The sequence below is a fragment of the Sphaerodactylus townsendi genome, linkage group LG10, assembly GCF_021028975.2.
Source record: "Sphaerodactylus townsendi isolate TG3544 linkage group LG10, MPM_Stown_v2.3, whole genome shotgun sequence".
Taxonomy (NCBI): domain Eukaryota; kingdom Metazoa; phylum Chordata; class Lepidosauria; order Squamata; family Sphaerodactylidae; genus Sphaerodactylus; species Sphaerodactylus townsendi.
Genome location: NC_059434.1, coordinates 37,227,614 through 37,252,364, shown reverse-complemented (window position 1 = coordinate 37,252,364; position 24,751 = coordinate 37,227,614). Strand labels below are relative to the sequence as shown.

Sequence of the window (24,751 nt, the reverse complement as noted above, 5' to 3'; positions counted from 1 at the left end):
AAACCTCTTTAATCCTGTCAAGTTTAACTACTCTTACAAAAAATGACAAATTGTGGAAATTCAGTCTAAACATATTGCCCAAAAGGATAATTTCTTCCTAGGTGATTTCTGACTCTTTGTATCCTTTTAACTATTTATCCTAAAAAGATTGTTGTTTTCATCATGTTTTGCATGAAAGCTTCCCCACCCCGCATAAAAGAGTTAGTCAGTCTGCATATGAATGTAGATTGTTCAATAATAAAGATCAATTCTATTCCTGCTAGATCCAAAAGATAGATAAGAAATTGCTCAACCTTGACCTAAGGCTTGGAAGAAGGAAATCTCTATTAACTATTAAGGAACATATAAATGTGTTCATTTGTTACAAAGTTTACTGATATCTCTGTCCTGCCCTAGATAGCCCAGGCTAGCCTTATCTTCTCAGATTTTGGAAGCTAAGCTTGGTTAGTATTTGGATGAGAGACTGCCAAGGAAATCCCAGATCACAATGCAGAGACAGGCAATGGCAAACCACTTCTGAACATCTCTTGCCTTGAAATCCGAGCCTCCAAAAGTCAGCTTTAACTCAACTGTACTTTCCACCACCAGCACACCTATTTCATGATCACTCTTTAATAGTCTTTAATGACTTTTAATAGTCTGTTGATATTAGTGATTTTATACTATTTTATGATTATATAAGGTTTTACCTTGTGAATAGCTTTGAACATGTTTTCTATAGAGGCAACAAAATACATAAATTAAACAATATGCCACTGTTTTTTGCTAGGAATCAATGCCACAGTAGTAGAACTTTAGTATGCATTTTTATTGAATAACAGAATGATACAGAGTAAATTCAAATGTCAGTGGTCTTCAGTAATCCAATATCAACACAGAACAACAAAAATAATAATGTTTAAATAACTTGACTTTTACTTCAAACAGAAAAGAAAAAATGCTATAACCTTTGTGTCTTTGTTTTATAATTGCCTTTGTGTGATACGATTTCAAAATTGTTTATAACTTTGCCTAAATTACTTTTTTTTAAAATGCAACGATTTTGAGAACAGCAGTGAAACTACCATGACTGTTGACTGTAGATTCTGAGTATCCCTATGAAATGTTAGCTTCTTTGTAAAACCCAGAATATATTGTTAACCTCCCACATTACTCCTTTCAGGTAGACAAAGTGAGCCCTAATCATTATAACTCATATTATGTTTACTTTATATGTCAAGTTGAGCTAATGGTATTTCACAATATTATGCAACCATTCCAAAAATGAATAGGTGCTTTTTCAAAAGGCACAGTGTGTGGTCCAGTTCACTTACTCAAATTGTCCAGATAACATACATATGGAAGATCCAGTGCTTCATGGAGGAGGCTAAGTACATGGTTCCAAATGGTAGTGCCATGATCTCACAATTTATGTAAGCCAATAGTACTGCCCACAAAGTGCTCTTACGAGGGGCCAGGGTAAGTATGAAGTAGCTAACTGTCTGTATGAAATCACACAAATAATTATAATGTAGTAGCTCCATAGTATGAGCCTGTTACAATGTAGGTTAAAATGCATATTTAATTGTGCAATAATTTACCCTGGAGGAAAGTGATAGGTCCATCCTTCGAATTAGTTCTAATACTACTGTGACAGCTAACAGACTTGTATACATAGTATATCGATGGATGAGAATAGATAGGTCCACAGTGTCCAAAATATCCTTAGAGCATGAACTGATTGTGTTACCTAGAGGACTTGTGAGCTATCACAGCAGTGTGTCCAGAAATTATACCTATTATCAGATTTCTGGTGACAGTCCACTTGGGTGTTTGGCAGAAGATCCTGACATGGTGTCTAATGCCTGCAGTATTCAATTACTTACATTATTGTGCTGGCACAGTGGTTGTTACATACCGCCCTAAATTCTTATTCACTGGAAAAATGTCAGAGTTGAGGCTTGAAGTATGGAAATCCAAATGTATTGTGTTTCTCCAGTGTTGTGATTTCTAAGCCTTCTTCATGTTGAGATCTGAAAGAGTCATTTAAGATTTTCCCCCCTCTATTCATCAGAGAATAAGAAAATTACTGAACAAATGTAACATACCCATCAGGGTATCTTGGAATTCTCCAGCAATATGAAAAGATTGAAATATACAAACCAACTGCCATGTTCCCTCTCACCTTTCCCCAGCTCATGGTTAATTCCCAGTGTTCTTCGTTTCCAGATATGCTGCCTGTTCCTGTATTACCTGATGAAAAGAAAGCTAATAAAATGTGAGATTCATGAAAAAGAGGGTGCTGCCAGCTGATAACTCTGAAGTACTCAGCATACCTTTGGTGAAATGTTTAGAAGACATTCACTAGATTGTGCAGCAAGTTTAAAGTCTAATCAGACCATGTAATCTAATGAGATTCTTGCACAGTGGTTTTATAGTGATTATATCTATTTTGAAATAGCTGCAACTATCAGCAATTGCATCACTAGAAGAGCACCTCTAGACCTAGTCAGTGAATGTTGCTCCTTTTTCAGTTTTCCTTCCTCAAAGAAACTCCATTTGTCATGTTATGGAGAATGGATAATTTCAGTGAATAGCATCCTTTCTAGTTTAGCCAATTTGTTCTTAGGGTAATTGTTTCAGTTCCTTTATACTGCAGGGGCAATTTAGATTCAAATGCATTGCAGATAATTTAGTAAGCCTTCTTTCAATTATTTTATAATATTAATTCAAAATGTGTTTCTGTTGCAAATATTTCCATCAGAAAAGCAACTTTTATAGAAGTGGAATGGATGAAGTATATACAACCAAAGTACAAAAATAAATAAAATATTGATCAGAACTATTTTCACCATTATCTTACAGTTCATAACAATTTTTAACTTTATGCTCCCTGTTAATTTGTATTGAGGATTTTTGGGCTTAACACAAGAGTTGACACAGAGTTTCTTTGTTTGTTTGTCTAGTCTGTAGCACAGGACATGGTCAATCTTCACTAACCTGTCATATCTAAGGTCCAGAGATCCAGAAAACTCAGTCATATTACCTTCATTAGCTTCCATCGGTTTCTCATAGCCCAAAGTCCAGCAAGGGGGAGGGGGATTAATTCCCGACTCAACCACATACATGGCTAATTTTCCAAAAAGGGTCTGGGTGGGGGAATTTATAAGCAAATGTATTAACTGTTTCTATTCATGGTTGTCTTCTTTTTCAATCTTTTTAAAAGACAGAAAGGTTGCATCCTTTCTTGAACCAGCAAATGGCTGGCATTTTTTCCCTCTCAGTTTTACTTATTGTAAGAATTGGATCTCCAGGCTAACAGAATAGTGAATTGTGTCCCTGGATAGACCCCCATATATTAAAAACAAGTAGACTTAGGCTGCTGAGCTTCTTATAATTAGAATAATATTGGCAGTGATAGAACAGATGAAATACTGTCATGCTGACTTTGTTGTTTTATCATGTTCTGTAAAGCTTCTCTATGAAATAGAGTCCCAATGCAGAGTTATTGGAATAAGCAGTTTTGAAAACTAACTGTACTTTCAAACAAAGCTGAAATAGATAGAAAAGTTGTGTTACATAGCTTACAGCTTCCCCACATATGCTGAGTTTCTTCAAAACGCAAGCATACAACATTATGCCTGGGTGAAGAATTTTACTTTACCCAAAGTAAAATTCATTTCAGTGCAATGTCAACTTAAACAAATGGATTTGTGCAGACCCTTGTGCCTGGAAGCAAAATATCACTTTGCATAAGCAATTTATAATCTCATACACCGGAATAGCCATTAAATTCAGCTGGATACATTATTTTAAAAAATTGTCTAATTGTCATTTGTCAACTTAAGATATAACCTTAGCGTACAATATACTCACAAGTGTACAATATACTTTGAAGAGAAGAAGAAGAGTTTGGATTTATATCCCACCTTTCTCTCCCATAAGGAGACTCCATGTAGCTTACGAGCTCCTTTCCCTTCCTCTCCCCACAACAGACACCTTGTGAGGTAGATGGAGCTGAGAGAGTTCTGAAGAACTGTGACTAGCCCAAGGTCACTCAGCAGAAATGCAGGAGTGTGGAAACACATCTGGTTCACCAGATAAGTTTCCACTCAGGTGGAGGGGTGGGGAATCAAACCCGGTTCTCCAGATTAGAATCCACCTGCTCTTAACCATTACACCATACTGGCTCTGCATGTTATTCCTTTCTGAAGCCTGGAAGATATGTGCAGAAACTTAAATACTTGAAGAGGATATTTTATGCCTGTTTATAGAAGTGAATAATGCCCACTGAAATCAAGTATCAATTAGATCAGCAGTTCTCAACCTGTGGGTTGCGACCCCTTTGGGGGTTGAACAACCCTTTCACAGGGTCGCCTAAGACTCTATGCATCAGTGTTCTCATTCTGTAAAATGGATAAATATTAGGGTTGGGGGTCACCACAACATGAGGAACTGTATTAAAGGGTTGCGGCACTAGGAGGGTTGAAAACCACTGAATTATATCAATGATCTTGTTTGCTCATATTGTTCTAGGCTACACTTTGCACTGTTCCATAACTTTATATTATATTCTTCTTCATTACTTTTTATAGGCTTCTTACATTAAGTTTCAGGGTCATTCCATTTGTTTAGAGTTGCCAGGCATTCTAGGCAGCACCTGAGAACCAGCTGGGGGGCTGTAAATGGGGGCATATGTGGGCTCATAACATTGGCTGCAGTATCATGTCACTTCATGTAAAAAAATCTGAAATGACATAGGTAGCTCTAGTAATTGCCAGAAGCAATTTTGCCATAGAATTTCTGTCATAGAGTTTCTGGTGATTCCGGGAGCTACATAGTAGGCTTTTTTACAATTTTTCCCCACCACTGCCCAGAGTGCTGACAAGCAGTGACAGTAGGAGTAGGGTTCTGCCCTCCCCTCCCTGAGTAGAGTTTTGGTAGTGTTATATGTTGTCCCTAGCATCTGGTTGCTATGGTTTCCAATAAGGCCCTGCTGAATGAAAAGTAAATTCAGAGGGTTCATTCCTTCAGGATGCTTAAAGGCTTTTAAAAATTACTACAATAAAAGCAGGTTAGGGGCCTGCGGTTAGGTTAACCGCGGCCGCCATTGCGGGGGGTGGGGCCCGGCAGCCAGGCCGTTCGCTGGGCCGGGTGAGGGTGGCCGGCTGCAGGCACTTCTTTGCGCATCCGCACCGGTTCGGGTGCATGCACAGACGATCCAGCGAGGCTGGCTTGCCCTGGGAAGGGTAGGGCAGCCCGTCGAAGTAACAGGCTCTCGCGTGACATCAGACAAAAGCAGGTTAGGGGAAAAACACAAAAAGGTCCTAAAGGATGATGCCAGCATAGTTAAAGAGAAAAGTTCAAGGAGGAATAAAAAATGCAACAAGCCTTTCTTTAAAAACCTGAAATGTTATCAAATGAATAAAATAAAAGAGAAACTCCCCTGGAAAAACAAATGCAAAAATACAATATCGAAAGAAAGAAATTCAAGGAGGAAAATAGAAATTCAAGGAGCAAATGATTACAAATAAACTTATCTATATATATAAAAAACTAACCATGAGTTTGTTACTCATGCCCTAACGCAGAAACGGCTGGATGGATCACCCCCAAATTTTCACGACATCCCTCCCTGTTGTGAGCAGGTAATTGGACCTTCAAATTGCTGAAAGTCCATACCTGAGCCAGGTAAAACTGGCCATGAAGCTGGCTGTGTTTAACTGTCACCCTTAAAATGTTCGTACAGCATGTCTGTGGCATGAGGAGTTGGCATGGACATCTTTGTGGGTTGCAGACTGTGATGAGAAGGATAATTGCCACAGCAACGCGTGGCCGGGCCCCGCTAGTTTTATATAAAAATGGACATATTTTTTAGGTGAAGACAAACACTTTATGTACAAAAATATTTTTTCAGTTTGCTTTTCTAAATACATTAGAATTAGGCAAAGAATTCAGAGAAAGTAGGATCATTAAATGACAAAATAATACAAGTGGTTACTGGACAGAGAGGCAAAATTACTTTCATAACTTTTCACTGCATGTGATATCAATGTTATTATTTTTTTTAGTAAAAATAACTAAGAATTCTATTACACTTTAAAAATCTGCAGATTTATTCTTACCCAGAGTTGGTTCCAGAAATATGCAAGCAGAAACATAAGCAGACATAGCGTAGTTTCACTTGTATAAGATCTTGTGGAACACGCCCTTTCCTCTCTATATATTATAATGCTCAGAACATCTTCTGCAAACAGAATTGTGAATTATGGATACAATGAATTTGAGTTGGTGAAAGGGTCTATTGCGGTCTTTTTCTCCAGCTGTAATGCTGGATCCAGCCCATCGTCTTTCATGGATTAGATAGAATTTGGTTTGCATCTGAATAAGTGACCTGTAATAAGACAATGTGACAATATTCTTAAAAGGTTTTAGGGTACCATAGGATGGTTGGTTTGTTATGTTTCAAGTCTTTTGAACCAAATGTGACCTCAAATTGAAATTCTTTACTTTTTAATTAAAACATGAAACCAGTGTCTAACCAGCCTTTTTAAATATAGAACTGGAAAAATACCCCAGTCTTTACTTTATTCTGGTCCTATCCTGTAATGTGTTTTTAAAAAATCCTGTCATACCCCCTCCTCCATGGTAAAATGCCCTTGCCAGGATGCATTAACAGCAGAGAAGCTATGAGAGAAAAAGGGACATCAATGCTTTCCCAGTCAGTCACTTCCTTTTAAAACCTCCTTCTCCAAATACTTTTACTTCATGGAGTTCAAGACCTGTGGTTGTGTTAAGGCTTTATTATACACAGCTTCCACCATTAAAGAAAGACAAACTAGTGGCCTGCTGGGTGTGAAGCCAAAGAGAAAGGGCTGTTTCACCACCCAGCTTAGTGAACCACAGTACATTGTTGTTTGTGCCTCCTTTCTAGAAAGCTAGGAGAGGCCATTTTTGGCCAATTCTCATGCAGAACTGCTGTGTATACACATAATGAGTAGATTTGTCTGTGTTTTTGTCATTAGAAGACATGCATATTTGGTTTACGATGCAGAGGTTCAAGTCTCTTGAACTTCGAAGCTTAAAACTTTTAATCCTATTTGCTACCAATGTGAATTGGGATTTTCACAGATAGTTGCAGTAAAAGCAAAGCAATGAAATAAATTGTCTGTGGAGAATGACCTGCTGCTCAGAGTCTCTTCGATTCAGCGCAACATAAAATAAGTAACTGATGCCAAATAAGCACTAGTGGCCCATTAACAAAGTCTGTAGAAAATGAACTTTGCTTAAGTATATTTATAGTTTGTTTCAGTGTAAAAATAAAAGTCTGGCACATATGTGTTTTTGTTTGTTTGTTTGTTTGTGTCTGTAGGTGCATTAACTTGCATATTTTCCAGGTGAACCCTGCCCTGCAATAGGGGTCTTTTAATTCTCGTGCAGGGAATAACCCTTCCAGGAAAAAGGAACTTGGACACCAGGTTATATGACTTTATAGAACTTTCCTGGTACATAAACTTCAATAAGAATTTTACCTCAGTTACATGGATATGAGCCCTGAGTGGTAAACTGCAGTAATGTGGTCCAGTTTCTGCCCACAACCTGAGTTTGATCCCAATGGAAGTTGGTTTCAGGTAGCCAACTTAAAGTCGACTCAGCCTTCCACCCTTCCAAGGCCAGTAAAGTGAGAACCCAACTTGCTGGGGGTAAAGTGTAGATGACTGAGGAAGGCAACAGCAAACCACTCCATAAACACAGTCTGCCTAATAAAGGTCATGATGTGATGTCACTTCATGGGTCAGAAATCCAGTGCTTGCACCTTTACCTTTTCTAATTACATTTCTAATTACATGAAAAAATTTCCAGAATGCACCTGAGCGTAGAATGATTCTCAGAGCACAATTTAGTTTAGCTTAGTTGCTAATTTTCATATAGAACAATTAATCATGAAACAGTAATCTCAATGAAAGAGGTCAAGGAGCTGTTCACCTTGAAGGCCTGTTTCTTCAGCAAGTTTGTCCCCTTCAGATGAGAATCTGGAAAACAGAAATTAATGGATAAAGGCTTGTATCTTCTCTCACTGATTTCCTGCCGGAGATCCCCCATTTTATTCGGTGCCTTTGAGGCAAAAGCTTGCCTTCTGATGAAAGAAATATGACAGTTCAGCAAATGTTCCACTGCCTGCTTAGATTTTTCAAGTCATGATTCACCCTGAAACTTCCTCTTTTCCTCTGTAATGCAGCTGGAAATCTGATTACCTATTCACTTCTGATTTAAGCTCCCCCCCCCCCCCACATCCATATGAGAAATCAACAGTGAAATTGAATGACTTGGTAGTATGACTGATATTTAGCAGAGGTATATTTAAAACTATAGGTGCTAAGCCTCCAGATCTGTGTTTTTCAGCAAAACACCATAGTCTCTGAAATAATAGTTTCTAATTGAAAACAGAGACTTGTAGGAATCCTAGAACCCAAAACCAATCACATTTTCATCCTGAACTTCCTCCAAGGATCTTAGGTGACATGCATGAACCTTACAATTGCCCCATGTCACTTAATGGGCCTTATGGCTGAGTGGAAATTTTAATTCTGGTCTTCCCAGTCTTCTAATGGTTGGTAATTGGGTCAAAGGGGGAGAAGATGTAGCCTATATGCGGCTTGCCTGGGAATTTTAATAAGACTCTGGGATTGCAGACACCATTGCCTATTTAGCATTGTGAAATATCTCTTCCTGCTTCTCAGATATGTATTTTATTTATTTAATTAATTTATAGGGCACCTTCCCCCGAAAGGCTAAGGGCTTCTTTTTAACCAGAATGATGACTAACCAGAGGGTGTAGTGAAGAGGGAGATGAGCAGTGATTGATTTTAAAAAAATGATTCTTAATAAGTTTAATAATTGGAGGAAAGAAGATAAGATCAGTGATTTAAAAATAGATGGAATTCTTGTCTGATTAACAGAAAACACTATTGTTAGAAGATACTTAATTAGGTATCAGTGTTTACCCCATTAAGCAGAAAAGCTCAATCATAGCAGTGTCGAGAACTGAGAACGTGATGCCTTCTTCACAACACGTCCTTGGGCTTCTTTGTTCTTTTAAATTACAATACTAAAAACTTGAGATGGATTTAGTTCTGTAGCTAACCAAACCAGTCATAACTCTCTCTCTCTCTCTTTTTTTTTTTTTTGCAGTCAAGTCATAGCTGACTTATGGGTGGCCCACGGATTTTTCAAGGCAAGAGATATTTGGAGGTGGTTTGCCATTGCCTGCCTCTGCAGTATGACTTGAGTATTCCTTGGAGGTCTTGCTTCCAATTACTAGCCAGAGTCAGGGCTGAGAGTGTGTGACTGGCCCAAGGTCACCCAGCAAGCTTCCATGGCATGAGCAGGGAATTGAATCTGGGTTTCCTAGATCCTAGACTGACAATGTTTAACTTCGACACTATTCCGGCTCTCGTAACCCTAAATATTCACAATTACTACATACTCAAACCAGTTTGTATGAATGATTACAAAAGATTGTTTCCATCTGCTTGGAACTGAATGCTTTTCTTTGTTTTAGTCACTGTAAGTTTTTGAAAGAAGTCCTGTCACTTTTATATTTCTAGACTTTTATATCCTCACAAGAGCACGTGCATCTATTTTACCGATTGGTTTGCATGCTGAGTTAAAGGATTGGTCTAGGCCTGAAATGATAGTGAGAAATCAGTTAACAACGTAGCAGCAATCAAGATACAGACAAGTCTCCCTAGATTGCCATTTTGATGAATGAGAAACTAATTAGAGTGCTCCTGATATGATGAAGCTATATTGAAAATGATTCAATGAAGTGGGAAAGGGTTTGCACTTACAATTGTAGGCCACACAGGAAAGGGAACATCGGGATATTTTTGTGCACAGCAGAAGATAAGTAGTCAAATACAATATTCATTGTTTCAAACATAATTCAAGCACTCGAAATAATATAGATTCAAATTCATGACTGGTCACACACATGCAGAACATATTGGAGATTGATGAACCAAAACAAAAATTAAAAAATAGCTTGGTTTTTTCTAATGAAAACATTAATGCGCAAACCATTATATTCTGATGACATTGTTAGGAATATGATGAGGTTGGATTTATCCCTATTTCTATCTCACCCATTAATGAATTACATTATCTGACAGAAACTAAGCAAAAGAGATGACAATGTCTTGCTCTGAAGTTCCACACTCCTCCTCCTCCCCCTATCTCCTGGCATCTGAAATAGTTAGAAATGAAGTTTTCTCAGGGCAATTGACATTAGAGGGAGCAGGGAAGGAGGAAGAAAGAGAAATTTCCCTCTTTAGCTAATTCTACACCATTGCCCCAAAAGCCAGGTAAGCAGATTTGTGGAGAGTTCATTTGAAATCAAAGTGGCAGAAGACTTCGGTTATGATGTTCTCTTTGTATATAAGACGTTCATTAATAGTTTCTGAAGTTCATATTCTGAACAAAGGAAATAATTTCAGTGACATTGCTAATTTGAATCAGCGTGACACAGGATTGGCTTCCACCATTCTGTTCTTCTGGCACAAGGAGCCCTTCAACCATAGAAAAGACTCTTCCACCAGCAGAACAGCCTCTTGCATTGACAGAAATGTCCTGGCACCACAGCATTTCACTAGTTTGGGACCACTGGAGCCAAGTAAGGTGGTTACTTAGGGCTATTGCATGGCATCAGGACCTGTTTGAATAATGAATATGCCCTTCCCCCAGAATGGTTCACAAATCTTACTGTCCTCCTCTCTTCCATATGATCTTTGCCTGCTGCTATCCCTGGCTATTTCCTATCTATCACTAGTGTGTTGGATTACCAACCTCCAGGTATTGGAGATCTCCTGGGATTTCAAATGATCTCCAGCCAATAGTGATTAGTTTACCTGGAGAAAATGACTGCTTTGAAAGATGGATTTTATGGCATTATGCCCCACTGAAGACCCTCCCCTCCCCAAATCCTGCCCTCCTCAGGCTCCACCCAACCCAAAGCGGACAGCTCTCCTAAAGTTATCTGACTACTACAGCTAACAGCCTGATCTTTATTCACATGTCTTCAGAAGAAAGTCCAACTGTATTCACCAATATTTACTCCCAGATAAGTGTGAAATAAGATTGCTGCTGAGTGTAGTTAATATATCTAGTTCTCAACATAGTGCCATCTACAAATACTTAAATCTATATATTAAGATCATGTAGAGAGAAAGGAGATCTTTCTACAAACTTGAGAGGGCCCCTGCATTTTCTGGGAAATCTGACAAGTTAAAAAAAAAGGGAAATTAATACAACACAATGTCTAATGATATCTTTGTAGCACATGGATTTGCTCCAAAATTTGAAGACAATTAGTCCTGCTCATCTAAAAGTTCTGTAGAAATTTCAGTGGAAATTAAAATAATTGTAGAGTTTAGAAATAACTTAGAAATGGTGCTCAGATTTTGATGTGGTATTGTTCACTGGAAACAGGGCATTCCCCCCTTAAAATGCTACTATGCATCTTTCCTAGCTGTTGGTGTTGAATAGGAATAGGTTCTAACTTATATGCTGTTGTCTTTTAAGGGTTAAATGAATGATATGGAGAAAATCTATGACAAAGCAAGGAATAGCTTGAGGTAGGTTTTAGAGAGAGGGGGAAATCAGAACTGTGTCAGAGAGGTTTTCAGGCAAAGCAAAGAAAATGTCAGCCTAATGACAGGTTGCAAAATTTGAGTGACTTCTCACAATGTCATAAATATGTAAAATTGGGTTTAGTTGGTATGTTATTGTCAAGAACAATTTGAAATAGTTACCATTGTTTATATTATTCTGATGCTATTTAGACATTGGTGTTAACAGTGATTAGCAATGAATGTTTGACATTAATGACGTATTTGTTCCTATCACAGAAAATCATGCCACCTCTATATTCATAGCTTACACAATAGTTTAGTTATGCTTATGCACATTAAAACTGATATTCCTTGGAGAGCAATTTATGAGGCAGTTTGTGCTGTATAATTGTTCTCAAGTAAAGGCACCTGCAGGGATGCCATCGATCTCATTTGCTAACATATTCTTACTGTGCTTTTTCCTTGTTTCCATATACTTGCCCTGGGGTAGAAAATATATGACCTACAGACATTGCAGCATTTTTTGGACACTGAGACCAAGTGGAAATGTCAACATTTCAACTTTCCTTAAAACAATTGAGTAAGGATGCATCCACCTCACCACTTCAGTCACATTTCATTTTGTTTTGTTCTTGACAGTTTGAGATAATATTCTTTTGTTTCTGTTCACATTTTCCCCCTAAAACTTAATATTCAGTTGGTAATTTTTTTTTAAAGGCTAAGGGTGCAACCCAGTCAAAAGTAAGCACTTTTCAGTCCCACATTCCTTCACTGGAATATTTTAAGTGGATGTTTATCTCTTCTGTTGAAATAAATGAGACTGCAGTGCTTAACTTGACTGGATTATTCTCTGGCTGATTACACACATGGCAATGGGGGCAAATGTGCATCACTGCAAAATTTCTTGTGCAGACATGTTACCTAAAGCCCTGCTTTCACTTTCTATTCTTCCAGCAGCAAGTGAGACCAGTTCTAGCACAAGTTTGATTTTGTTTCACAGTCAGAGTGGGCAGATTTGCCAGTTGGTACAACTTTGCCCTGGACCTCTTCTTCCCTCTACCCACAACCAGTCCTCCTACTCCCCTTCCCAATGTTATCCACACCTTTCCCCTCACCCTCCCTTCCATGTTGCTGGCTCCTTCCAGAGGTTCCTATCGATATATCAATAGTATTATATTATATAATAACAGGTTAGAGGGGGCATGGCCGGCCTGCAACTCAACAGCCTCTGCGAACAGCTGGAGATCCACATTGCCAAGATTGCTTAATCAGCTTCATTCAAGTACTCCTTCACTGTTAGAAACATTTTGCACAATTGCATCCATAGGTTCAGTTATGAAAGCACTTTACAAATTTTGTCTGATTACACAACTGATTACACAACAATTTTGTCTGATTACAAAAAATTGCCCTTCCTTCCATGTATTTAAATAGAGCTCTATGCATTAAAAATGACTAATAGAGTATTGTGAATGCATTTCTTTTTTAATTAACATTTTATTAGTACTTAAAAGTCTTTATATCACCAGAAACACACAGAAAGAAATTCACCGAAGTACAAAGTACATATTCCATTAGGAGTCCCAGTTTCTTCTGCATTGAACAGTAACACTAAAAGTAACTTTTTTACCACTTTGTCTTTAACCACCTAGGTAAAATTGGATCTTTAGAGGTACTACAAATAAAAGTTTCATTTTTTTTCTATTGGTTCTTATTTTAACAATCCTTAACCCTCAAAACCACCAATCATCAGTTTATTTTTTCTATTTTATCCAAATACTCTATCAAGGGTTTCCTATTGTCCAACAACTTAATTAAGTCTTTTCTTTGAGTAATGAGGTTAGCTTGGCTATATCTGCCAACTCTAATACTTTAATGCATTTCTCATGCCTGTGTAAGCTTCCTTTGGGCAGACCTACATGTTGTTGTGAGCAAACCTGTGTTTCTCAAATAAATGTCTGATGGTTAATATAGATGCAAAGGTAAAAGAGGGCATTGCTAAGATGAATCAGTTTGCAGAAGAAGAGAAGAAGAATGCTCCTGAGCATACAGATTCTCATCTAGAAATGAATCCAGACCATGTTCACCAATAGGTTTCTCTGGTCTGGAACTGAGTGGAGACAGGGGACGGGGGGCTGTAAATAGTATAACAAAAAGCTGTGGGGCACCTAAAGAGTTCTGTAAATAGCACAATAAAAGACTGTGGGGCACATAAAGAGTTCAGCAATCCCCTACAAGGATTATATTCTGAACATGCCCAAAATTAACATTATGAAGCAAACACTGACTGGGAGCTCCAGGTCTGTTTTGTAACATGTAGTTTTACCTTGTTCTATAGATACACAATACAGTCCTTTACAGCATTATTCCACAGCCTTCCAATTATGTATATTAAGGTTTGCTTCACCAATATCAGGGCCTGCTCTGGCTTAATTTTGACAGGGATGGAAGACTCCTCAGAGCGAGAGTTGTTCTCCACAGTTCCCACTGCACAGGATATTCCATGCATCGAAATCTCCAGAGTAAGGCCTCACGGAAAGGCCTCGTGTCCATTCCACAATCCTAGGCTTCAGTTAAAATTCTACTGGGCAATGTAAAGCCCCAAAGTACGTCTTTCTGCTTCCAGAATTAGTATGATCTCCCTCAGAAATCCAATACGAAAAAAGTAGTGAGTCCAAGCAGAGGCTTTGACCAGATGGAGAAGTGCATACGTGACAGTTTGAGGCATAAGGCAAGCCAGTCCGGTTCATGAAGAGAACATGACACTGTACATTTGGCCAGGTTAGAGCTGCTACTCTGGCAGCATTAAAGATGCAGCTGTTAGCTCCCTCTAGAAATCCCCAGTTGAGACCTAATTTCTTCTGATTTGAACTGTCAAACTGTTTGAGCATCACCTTGGACAGCTCCCTGCAGAGGGTTTTGAGTGGATTTCTCCAGACTCTGCTCTTGAATCTCTGGACAGCTCCAGCTTTGCTGTGGACTATTGAAAAGGAATTGACAGGAGCCCTGAATTCTTAATTATATAGCCCTGTTCACAAATTATAGTGAACACATGTACAATCCATGTATGGAGTTTCTTTGTACATGCACTGAATAATCTATGTGTTACACTCAACATAAGTACAGCTCAACATGAGATTTAAGCCCTATGTTTATCCAAGTACTCATCTCAAGTTTCACCTGTAAAATGAACAGGCATTGGCTGTTTCTTAGACACAGACATATGGACATATATGCAGGATATACATGAATGCATTGTAAATGTGAACAGGGCACCTATAGGAAAAAAGAGTTTTGATTTATGCCCTGCTTTTCTCAGATGTCCGGAGTCTCAAAGAGGCTAACAAAAGCCTTCCCTTCCTCTCTCCACAACTGACACCTTGTAAAATAGGTTGGCCTGAGTTCTGAAGAACTGTAACTAACCCAAGGTCACCCAGCAGGCTTCATATGTAGGAGTGGGGAAACAATTCTAGTTCATCAGATAAGAGTCTGCTGCTCATATGTAGGAGAAGAGAATCAAACATGGTTCTCGAGATTAGAGTCCATCGCTCTTAACCACTACACCATGGAAATTAATTACTGCAGCCATACATCTGTAACTTCCTAAAGTGTGCATGGCTCTGCTTGGTATCAGGAGTTACACTCTGCCTAACAATAGCTGATAGGGGCTAATGTCTATGTTGAATGAACTAGTTGCTCTTTAGATTGGATCTTTTTTTGAAACAACATCTCTTTATAACATCCCACTCCATTTCAGGTGTTGGGCATATAAATCAGTGTGATGGATTTAAACAATTATGCATCTGCACTATTATGATGAACTGTTCTCTGGCACACAAAACCTTCTGCTAGAATAAATGTTGTTGCTCTTTAAAGTGTCCCTGGATTCCTGTTCTGTTTTACCTATCACCCAGAGACCCTCATGGATCTGTACCTAGCTACCCAGGTAAACAACACAACATGGGTGCTTATCACCTTGCACATTTAAAGATGTGCTGAAAAGGACCCAGCTAAATCCTGATGATTAACTTAAAGGTATGATGATATTGCTCAGCCCAAACACATTCCCTTTGCCAATTCTCCTTGAGCCAGTCAGTAGTGACAGCTTGGTCTGGGGAAAAACTCTTTTAGAGAGGCCTCAGGGTACTTACCAAGGGTCTGATTTGGAGCAGGGGGAAGTACTGACTCATACTACTGTTGCTCTCTGCTCTCAGTTAAGGCCTAACCATCATGTGACATAATTACATCAGTGCATATTTTTCTCTTTCATTCTAGCAACCAAGTCCCATCACTCCTAGGCCCCTTCTGCATATGCAAAATAATGCACTTTCAATACACTTTCACAAGTGGATTGCAAATGGATTTTGCTATTTTGCACAGTAAAATCCAGCTGCAAAGTGCATTGAAAGTGGATTGAAAGTGCATTAATCTGCACGTGTGAAAGGAACCGCAGCCAGTTAGGGATGAAGTACAAAACATTCCTGCATCAAAGCTCTACCATGTTAAAAAAGTATATCAGCTGGGATACTGCAACCGAAAGCCTGGAGCCAGGAGATGTGGTCTATTTCACCAAGATGCAGGAGGTCCCTGCCAATCGCCTGTTCATACACGGTGTCTATCCTATCAGCCGTGGCAAAAGAAAACTTCTTTTACTAACAGGGACAGAGGCAAAAACTCCTTTTGTACAGCTGAGGTGGGGACTGAGCGTGGTTCCTATAATTACAACAATGGGGAATAACAAAGCATTTCTCAAATTCTGTTAGGCTGCTTCTTATGTAGAGTGCCATCATGGCATCCTCACACAAAGTTGAACAGGACTGCTGTTATAGTGTAACAAAAAGTCACTTCCTAATGCAGGAATTATTTTTTTCATTGTTGTGCCCATAATCAAAGCAGGAAGGTGCTCAGTTTGAGCAGAAAAAGAGCCCATAATGAAAGTGCCCTCCATGACCATTTTTCTCCTCCCAACTGAAGCCTCATGGAAATCTTCACTTTTAAAAATCAATCAATCAATAACCCCTTGATCTGTACGTAACGTCTAGCTTGACCCCTTTTTATTGTGTACCCAATTAGAGAGAATTCTAATGAAGAAGACTATTTTTGGAAAATGCTGTCGTAGAATGTATACTGATCTATATTCTTCCAAGGGGAAAGAAATACACCAGAATTGACTGACCGATTCTTATCTCTATCAAAAACCAGAGAACTTGCACTTTCATGGGGATTTTGCACATTGAACTGTTTTTTGCAGAGTGCTTTTAGATCCTTTGTAGCAATTTGATTCTGTTGAGAAGCAGATACTTTCTCAGCATTTCTCTTTTATTTCGAGAGTGATTTCCCCTGCCTCTGTGCAAGAAGCTTGTAGCTTAAAATGCTTCCAAATCCTTCACAACAGGCACAATGATGAAGATATATATTTCATTTCTTAATTAACTGCACTTCTGTTAAAGTCAAAAACGTAGTCCTAATGATGAAAGGAGTAAGAGGCCTTGTTATCCTCTGATCTGGATGTAGTCTGCTGGGTACTCACTATAAATATCAAATATTTACAGGTGATCACTAACATGTCTTCAGTATGTGGATTCTGGGGTGGGGGGGGGGAAGGTGGAATAATGTAGCCCAGCATGTCAGATCTCAGAAGCTAAGTAGGTTTGGTTCTTGAAAGAGAGAGTACTGAGGAAGACCCTGCAAGGAAGGCAATGGCAAACCACCCCTGCTTCTCACTTGCTTTGAAAGCTTCTTGATGAGGTCACCATAAGCCAGCTACAAAAGGGTATCACTTTATACATGCACACATGGATTCCAGGAGTGCCATTGGTATATGATTAGTAATACTATACTTTAAAGTTATGTTGATGGCAGATACGCTATTGGCCTAATCCGGGGGGGGGGGGCGGCATCCAGGAGTGGCGAAGGGCTGTGCAGATGCATTTGCCCCCTCCACTGGTATATGGGGCACCCAGATCAGTGGAGAGGGCAAAGATGTCAGTGTCTGGCTATCCCAAAGCTCTGCAGCAGCTAAACCTGGAAGTGGGCACTACTGTGATGCTATGCTGGTGTCCAAGTAGACACCAGTGCAAGGGGAGATAGGCTGGTATGTTCCCAGGGGTAGAGTTGACTTTAGTTGGCCATTTTCCTCCATGGGACTTCTTCAGCAGCTGGTTTTTTCCCCCTTATTTTTTTGCCTTGCTGCCAAGAGGCCCATTGGAGGTTGTGCAGCAATATGACAGTGGGATCTTCCCTGACTGCTGCTCACTCTGGTTTGGACTGTTCAACACAAAGATCAATCAATAATTTATTATGTTCATGGGCCATGCATTGACAGGATATATACATACACAGACACACTCACGAAAGCACATATATGTCAGTGACTCAGCACTGTACATTGGTGGACTGTGGCAGCTGTACGGAATCTGGCAATCAGATTCAAGGTCTGGGGAAAAAACAAAGGGATGAAAAAAACAAAAAAAAAGCATTCCTCCAACTGTCCCAAGATTTTTTTGGAGGATGAGTATAAGAAATATATATCTAAGGTCATTATAGGAGTGTCAGTGCATGTTCAGCTATTGCAATTTCCCCAGTTGAGCAAGGGCACAAGGGCTCCTGAAGTGGCACACCACAGAGTCTCCCTTCTAATAGTGTGGACAGAAGAACATGGAGACAGGCTACAATGAAAGCTATCCTGTGTCTGGGAATCACTAGATTCTTGTTTCTGAAGTGATGGTATTTTACAGCAGAATTTAAGGGCTGAAGAATATTTTGACCCACCAGTATGTATGTCATCCTTTTCAGTTGTGATGCCAACAAAGTATTCAATCAAGCTCTGTACATGCAAGAGGAGCAGAGTGGTTAGGCTTGCCAGCTGCAGGTTGGGAATTATCTGGGGATTTTGGGGGTGGAACATGAGGAGAACAGGGTTTGGAAACAGGAGGGACTTCATTAGGGTATAATGCCATACAGCCCATCTTCCAAAGCACAGTGTTCTAAATTAAGTTACACCATAACTCTATACCAAGGCATTACAGCACTGACCATTATTACTACTCCCTTCCCTAGTGTTCCCTTGTCTGGACTTTGTTTTTTTTCATCAGTGCTGTACAGCAAGTCAATATTTTCATCAAGCTACCTGTTGCAACCCATTCACAAAATTTAGAAAGATACTCCTGCACCTGTGCCCAATCCGCTAGGATTTGCACCTTCCTGAATAACTGAACATCATCCACAGCCTTGGCTACTGCACTGCTCAGCAGATTCTGAAAATGTTTATATATTCCATAACAGCACATGATAATAAAAAGACTACTGTATAAGATCCATACACCCACCCAATTTGTCAGCTTAACAGAAATTTCTAAGCAATTATGAGGACCTCAAATGTGATTGAAACCAGTTTCTTTCTCATTACATCTGGGTCTTTACTAATTTCATGACCAGCAGAAATTTAGCATGCACATTTCTCACTATCACTTCATGATGTATTTATTTCGATTTTCTGGACTTGGAGCCATTACAAGGCAAAGATTCTTTTTTGGAAAAAAAACAAAAAGTTGGCACCTCTAAATGAGCAAGAAGGTGAGCAGCCTTGATTTCAGTGCATCCTGGGTGGTTGAATAAAGCATTTGAGTATTATGCTTGGGCACACTTAATTACTGGGAGTAGGGACACGACTACCTCTTTGCTATTCCTTCTGTAGACTCCTGCTGGCTTTAAATTAAGATAAAGAGGGTCACACAAAAAGTTACAATGGAGAATTTGTTTATAGACTATCAGTAGAGGCAGCATAATGCTACCCTTTATCATTGCTTGTTGTAGCAGTGACAGCCTAAAAAAGCTCCTTCTCTTGCATAACTCTTTATTTGTCAGTTTCCGTGCCAACTTATAACCTGGCAGATGCATGGCATGAATCAGCGCTATGATTTATTACCTCATTTAATAAACAATGTGCAGAAAAGAATGAGATATTTTCCTCTTAAATTACAAATTAGGTACCTTCTTTCCATTTTTACTGAAAAGAGCTCTGGGTTCTGCATTTGAGCTGTGCCATTTGTTGCAGAAAAAAACCTAAATACTGACTGATCTCCCCTCCCCCCTCCTTCTCTCCAGCCTCTCCTCAGAAGGAAAATTTATGCAGTATCCCAGCATATAAATGAACCCATCCTCTCTGAATATTATATTGTCATGGCAAGCTTTCCTGAACAGATTCCGCCAATAATAAATAGCCTAGATGTTTTGTCGTCCAAAGATTTAATGGTCATTTCATTTCAGTTGAGTTTCTCAGTTCTACATAGCAATATAGCTGCTTTAGAAAATTTGTCCAGACACTATATCCCTCTCTCCTGATACTAGAAAATGATGGTTTATTTCAAATCTAAACTTTGTCACCTATGGTGAATGGCATAGGGTATTGAATGGCATGGGGTATTGTCATGTGATCTACTTTCAAGATATTACTCTATGGGTAGACTGACTAAACAATCATTCATTCCCTATTCTTCAGAATCAGGATCCTAGTCAGAAAAGCCATAGCAACTGTTCATTTACTGCAAGCTGGTGGCCAGTTGCTGATGTTGCTCTAAAGTTGATTCCCCCATGCTCCTACTTGTCAGAGCCCTTTAGTAATGCTGACTTCACAGTTCTTATTTTGTAAAAAAAATGTTTTTCATGCATCTTTCGGATAATTAATATGAGAGAAAAGCCCACTTGGAAAGGGCATCATTTACAAAACCATATGCCAGAATGTTCATCTGGCCTCAGGCAGCATGAACCAGAGGATTCTTGCATTCATTTTGGCTGTGATTATATGGTAGGTGGAAGTTTGCCAACAGTGAATGTGCCGTGAAAAGGTGTAAAATGTCAGTCGCTTGCTCTGTGTGTTTAAACAAAGAACATTTGCAATTTATGAAGTGTCTCGGAACAGGCTTGCAAATAATGAGGAACACTAAATGAACTAAATTGGGGGGGAAAAGGCTGCTGACTTAAGCAGCATATAGATGATGTGTTGCATCGTGTGTTCTTGGGTCAGCTTTTCACAGCTTGTGTTTCCGTGTTCCCCTTATTTTTATAGAACATTTGAAAGAGAGGCTGGAGGAATATATGGCTCGGTTTGTTAAAGTGAGAATTGTGCGCACCAAGAAACGAGAAGGGCTCATTCGCACCAGATTACTTGGAGCATCGATAGCTAAAGGAGAAGTCTTAACCTTCCTGGACTCACATTGTGAAGTCAATGTGAACTGGCTACCTCCCTTACTTAGTAAGTGACATTAAAACTTGCACTACAACAACATGTTATATTAGAACAGGGGTAATCGCAAGGCTTTCCAGATGTTCTGCCTGGAACCATGAATTACCCTATCAAGTTTCGTCAGCATGGGCCAATTGGCTACATGCTGGTAGGGGCTGCTGGGATGAGAATTGTAGTTCCTGAACATCTGAGAGAGCCGCGAGGTTCTAAATTCCCATACTACATATAGAGAGCCAGATTCTGCATTCCCGTGGCCAGAAAATGTGATCCATTTTCAAAATCAATCACATGGACTAAATGTGACAAAACTTGCACTGCAGCAACATTTGTTGTATTAGAAAATGTGATCCATTTTCAAAAACCAATTAAATGGGTTAAGTTAAAATGGGGTCCCAGAGGGACCCAGCAACAGCATTATGCCTTTGCTTGTAAGTCACCAGTTCATTTGGATTTTTAACTTGAAAGTAAAGCTTCCTAGACTACAACATAAGCATAATTACCAGGCAGGACATCCATGGGATTAAATGTGCTTAGGATTCAGCACTGAGAGTTTGGCCCTTTCTGCACAGTGGCAGAAATTATGCCGGTGGAGGGGTGGGGGCCATTCGCACGGGAGCATGCGAGCAACCCCGCAGAAGCCGGCACAGAAGAGGTGGCTTCACACGGAGCTGCCTCTTCTGCGTCCCCCCCCCTGCATCCACGCTGGAGGATGAGGTGAGTGGAGGGGATGGGGAAAGCGCCGTCTTCCCAGTGGTGTGGTTTGCAGCGCGCCAATGGGAAGACAGTGTTTTAGAATAACCTTGCTCAATGCGAGAGGTTATTAGGAGCAGCTTCACACCGCTCTTGGGCGGCCAGGACGACGCTGCTGCGATCCAGCAGCACCTCCTGTGCGAACAGCTGCCCAGGGACGGTGTTTTTGCCCGTGCAAATGGCCCATGCAAAAAGGGCCAATGGTCTATAGGTGGCTCTTTGACCTTCTTTCAGGAAACATTAATCCAAAATGTTTGGGTCTGTTCAGAGATAATTTGCCACTATTTTTCATAGAGATGCTTGAACACATGCCAGTTCAGCCCACTTTCCATTCTCCAGTGGTGATCAGGCAGCCAATTAATCAACAGGCCATTTGACTGTTCAGAACCTATTTGTGAGTATTTACAGTCTTTGGAAGCTGACTCACAGCTGACAAGGGGTGTGCTGAGAGAGCTTCTGATCTCCTGTTGGGGAAATTTTGCTTAGGGCCCACTGCCCAGCAAAGTGTTTTAGGGAAGGGGAACCAGGAGCTGACTCTCAGCTGATAGGCAAAAAGTCAAGTTCCTCTGAAAGTCAAGTTCCCATCCTAAAAACTTAACTGCCACCCAGGTTTTCTGAATGCAACGGATTTGGTGTGTGTGTTTGGGGGGGGGGGGGAATAATCAGAAGCCCAGCTAATTTTCCTTCTCTCCTCCCCACCCCAAACCTGAGCTACAGAGAAAAGGAAAGGAGCCTTTTTGTCTCTACCTTTTGCAATGCAGACTTTCAAAACATTCCATTTGTCCCCATCCAGTTTGGAAATGAAGGAAAAGCTTCTTTTTCTAACTTCACTGTGTGGCTGTTTTTCTGAGGAACCAGAGTGGATAAGAACTCAATTCCTGGATGATCTTCCGATTAGCTGTGAAACAAGTGAAAACTTGTTTGGCAGCTGTTCCAGTTGCTCAGTACAATCTGCATATATCCCTGTTTAGCTCACAGTCTCATAAGGAGTGTCAAACAAGGTATATGCCAGACAGGTTCACTAAAAAATCTGCTGCAACCCTGATCTTCCAGTAGAAATTGGGAAATATGAATGTTCTTTATTTCAGTTCAATCAGTTCAATTTTTTAATAGTCTACTATGTTCCTAGAGCTCAGAATGAGGCACCACTATCAAGGAAGATACGAATTACACAATCTGATGATTCTGATATATTTCTAGAATGTCATTAACATCTGTTATAACATTTTGGTTTTGTCTTTATCTCATGGGTACCATCATGAGAAAGCTGGAAAAAATATGAAATTGTTCATTTGAAGAACTTTCCCCTTTTGGATTTTCCACATTCCATTAGCTTGATCTCCAGAGTGAAAACTAGTCACCACTGTTTTTAGAACAGCAAACTCAGGAAGAAAGATTCAAAGAAATGGCAAAGCTCCATTATGCCTAGGCATAATGCAGTGAAGCAGAAGCTAAATTCCTATACATTCTAAGTAGTAGTCAAGGCTCTGGAAAAGTTAGGTCCATTACAGCACTTATGCCACTATTCAAGGAGAGAAACAAATAAGCAGTTGTATCTATTGAGGGCATCAAAGTGGTAAAATGATGACCTTCACTTTTCCTAATGCATTTGACTGGTCTCCAGTTTTTTAATGAACACCTTATATTTCTCCATGGTTCTTCACACATTAATTTTTTGAGGTTTATATAAAGCCAGAGGAGCCCTTTGAATAATTAACAGATACAGTCACCAAGCCAAAGATTATGGTAGAGACAATAAACAACAGAAAATCAACCATGTAAGCTAAGGCTAAGACAAGATAAGTAAGACTAAGACAAAAAGACTATTTATTTACTACAAAGTTTTTTTCTTTTAAAAGCATATTAGTAACTATTAAAAAATTAGTTATCATCCAATGTAAAATTCATGCCAAAAAGAGGGTGTCCTATATGTGGCTAAAACTGTCTCTGTCATGAAAGTACTTGGATAATGTGTGCTTGAAAATGTGTATTTGTCCCTTTTATGCCTTAGATTGTATGTATATAATTAAGATATCTCAAACTGTAAAGTACAGCGGACACCAATGCATAAAGGTCAAAATGACCAAGGTCAAGATGCAATTGAAGGGCCTTTCAAAAGAGAATTACTTAGTGCCCTCAAGTGCTATCAGAGCAGAAGCTAAGTTACATGAGAGGATATTCATAATGGGCAGCATTTTCCCAGAATGTTTCTGTTGCTCTCACTTGAAGCTAAAATCAGTAGTGTTTTCATTTTATGTTACTGCTTAGTAGCTGACTTCTTAGATGACAGATTGGGGACAGCTTAGAACAGCAAAATGACAGAAATATAGATGACTTGACTTGTGTGGGTCCCACTGGGATGTGACTCTTTTTGAAGGACTATAATTGCTTTTAATCATTGACCGAGTGCATCCAACCCATTTCAGATAGAAGCCCGATGCAGATTTGAAAACTGAAATGTCTTTAGGGCCATAGGGAACTACCTAGACAGTCTTCAAGCTCAGAGAGAAAGAGAGAATGAGAGAGAGAGAGAGAGAGAGAGAGAGAGAGAGAGAGATATTCATTTTGTGATAATACGCTAGATGGCTTGACTAAACCTGCTTTTTCTTTTATAATTTTCTGTTCTCATCTTTCAGATCAAATTGTGCTCAACCACAAAACCATTGTGTGTCCCATGATCGATGTCATTGACCACAATCACTTTGGCTATGAGGCACAAGCAGGGGATGCCATGCGTGGAGCTTTTGACTGGGAGATGTACTACAAAAGAATACCAATTCCACCAGAGCTCCAGAGGGCTGATCCCAGTGACCCCTTTGAGTAAGTAGCAACAAAGGCAAGCCTAGGAATGAGATACAACAGACAGCAGTAGAGAAAAACGGGGTTGCAGCAGGGCCTTCGGGCAATTAACCTCAAATTAGAGGTGGCAGGCAAAAAGAAGAGAGCAACAAACAGGAGTAGAAAAGGTCAGGATGTGGAATCTGGGGGATGGATGTAAAGATCTCCAGTGGCCAGCTGCTATGGCCCACACAAGGAAGAATCCAGTTTGCAAAAGTTCAGCTCAGTCTGCAGGAAAGAAAAATTGGCTGAGAGTTGGGAATAAGTGTATCTGTGCCGATTCACTTTACTACATTAGTTTATTATTTCT

At 39.6% G+C, this 24,751-nt stretch overlaps 1 protein-coding gene across 2 annotated transcripts in view; it reads left to right on the top strand.

Moving 5' to 3' along the window:
- Nucleotides 1–24,751, top strand: part of GALNTL6 (polypeptide N-acetylgalactosaminyltransferase like 6) — a 605,637-nt gene that overhangs the window by 476,490 nt on the left and 104,396 nt on the right. For both annotated transcript variants that reach the window (XM_048509167.1, XM_048509166.1), the window contains exons 6-7: nt 20,677–20,862; nt 24,240–24,423. In XM_048509167.1, the coding sequence (XP_048365124.1) occupies nt 20,677–20,862; nt 24,240–24,423 (370 nt within the window). The remainder of the gene's footprint in view (nt 1–20,676; nt 20,863–24,239; nt 24,424–24,751) is intronic.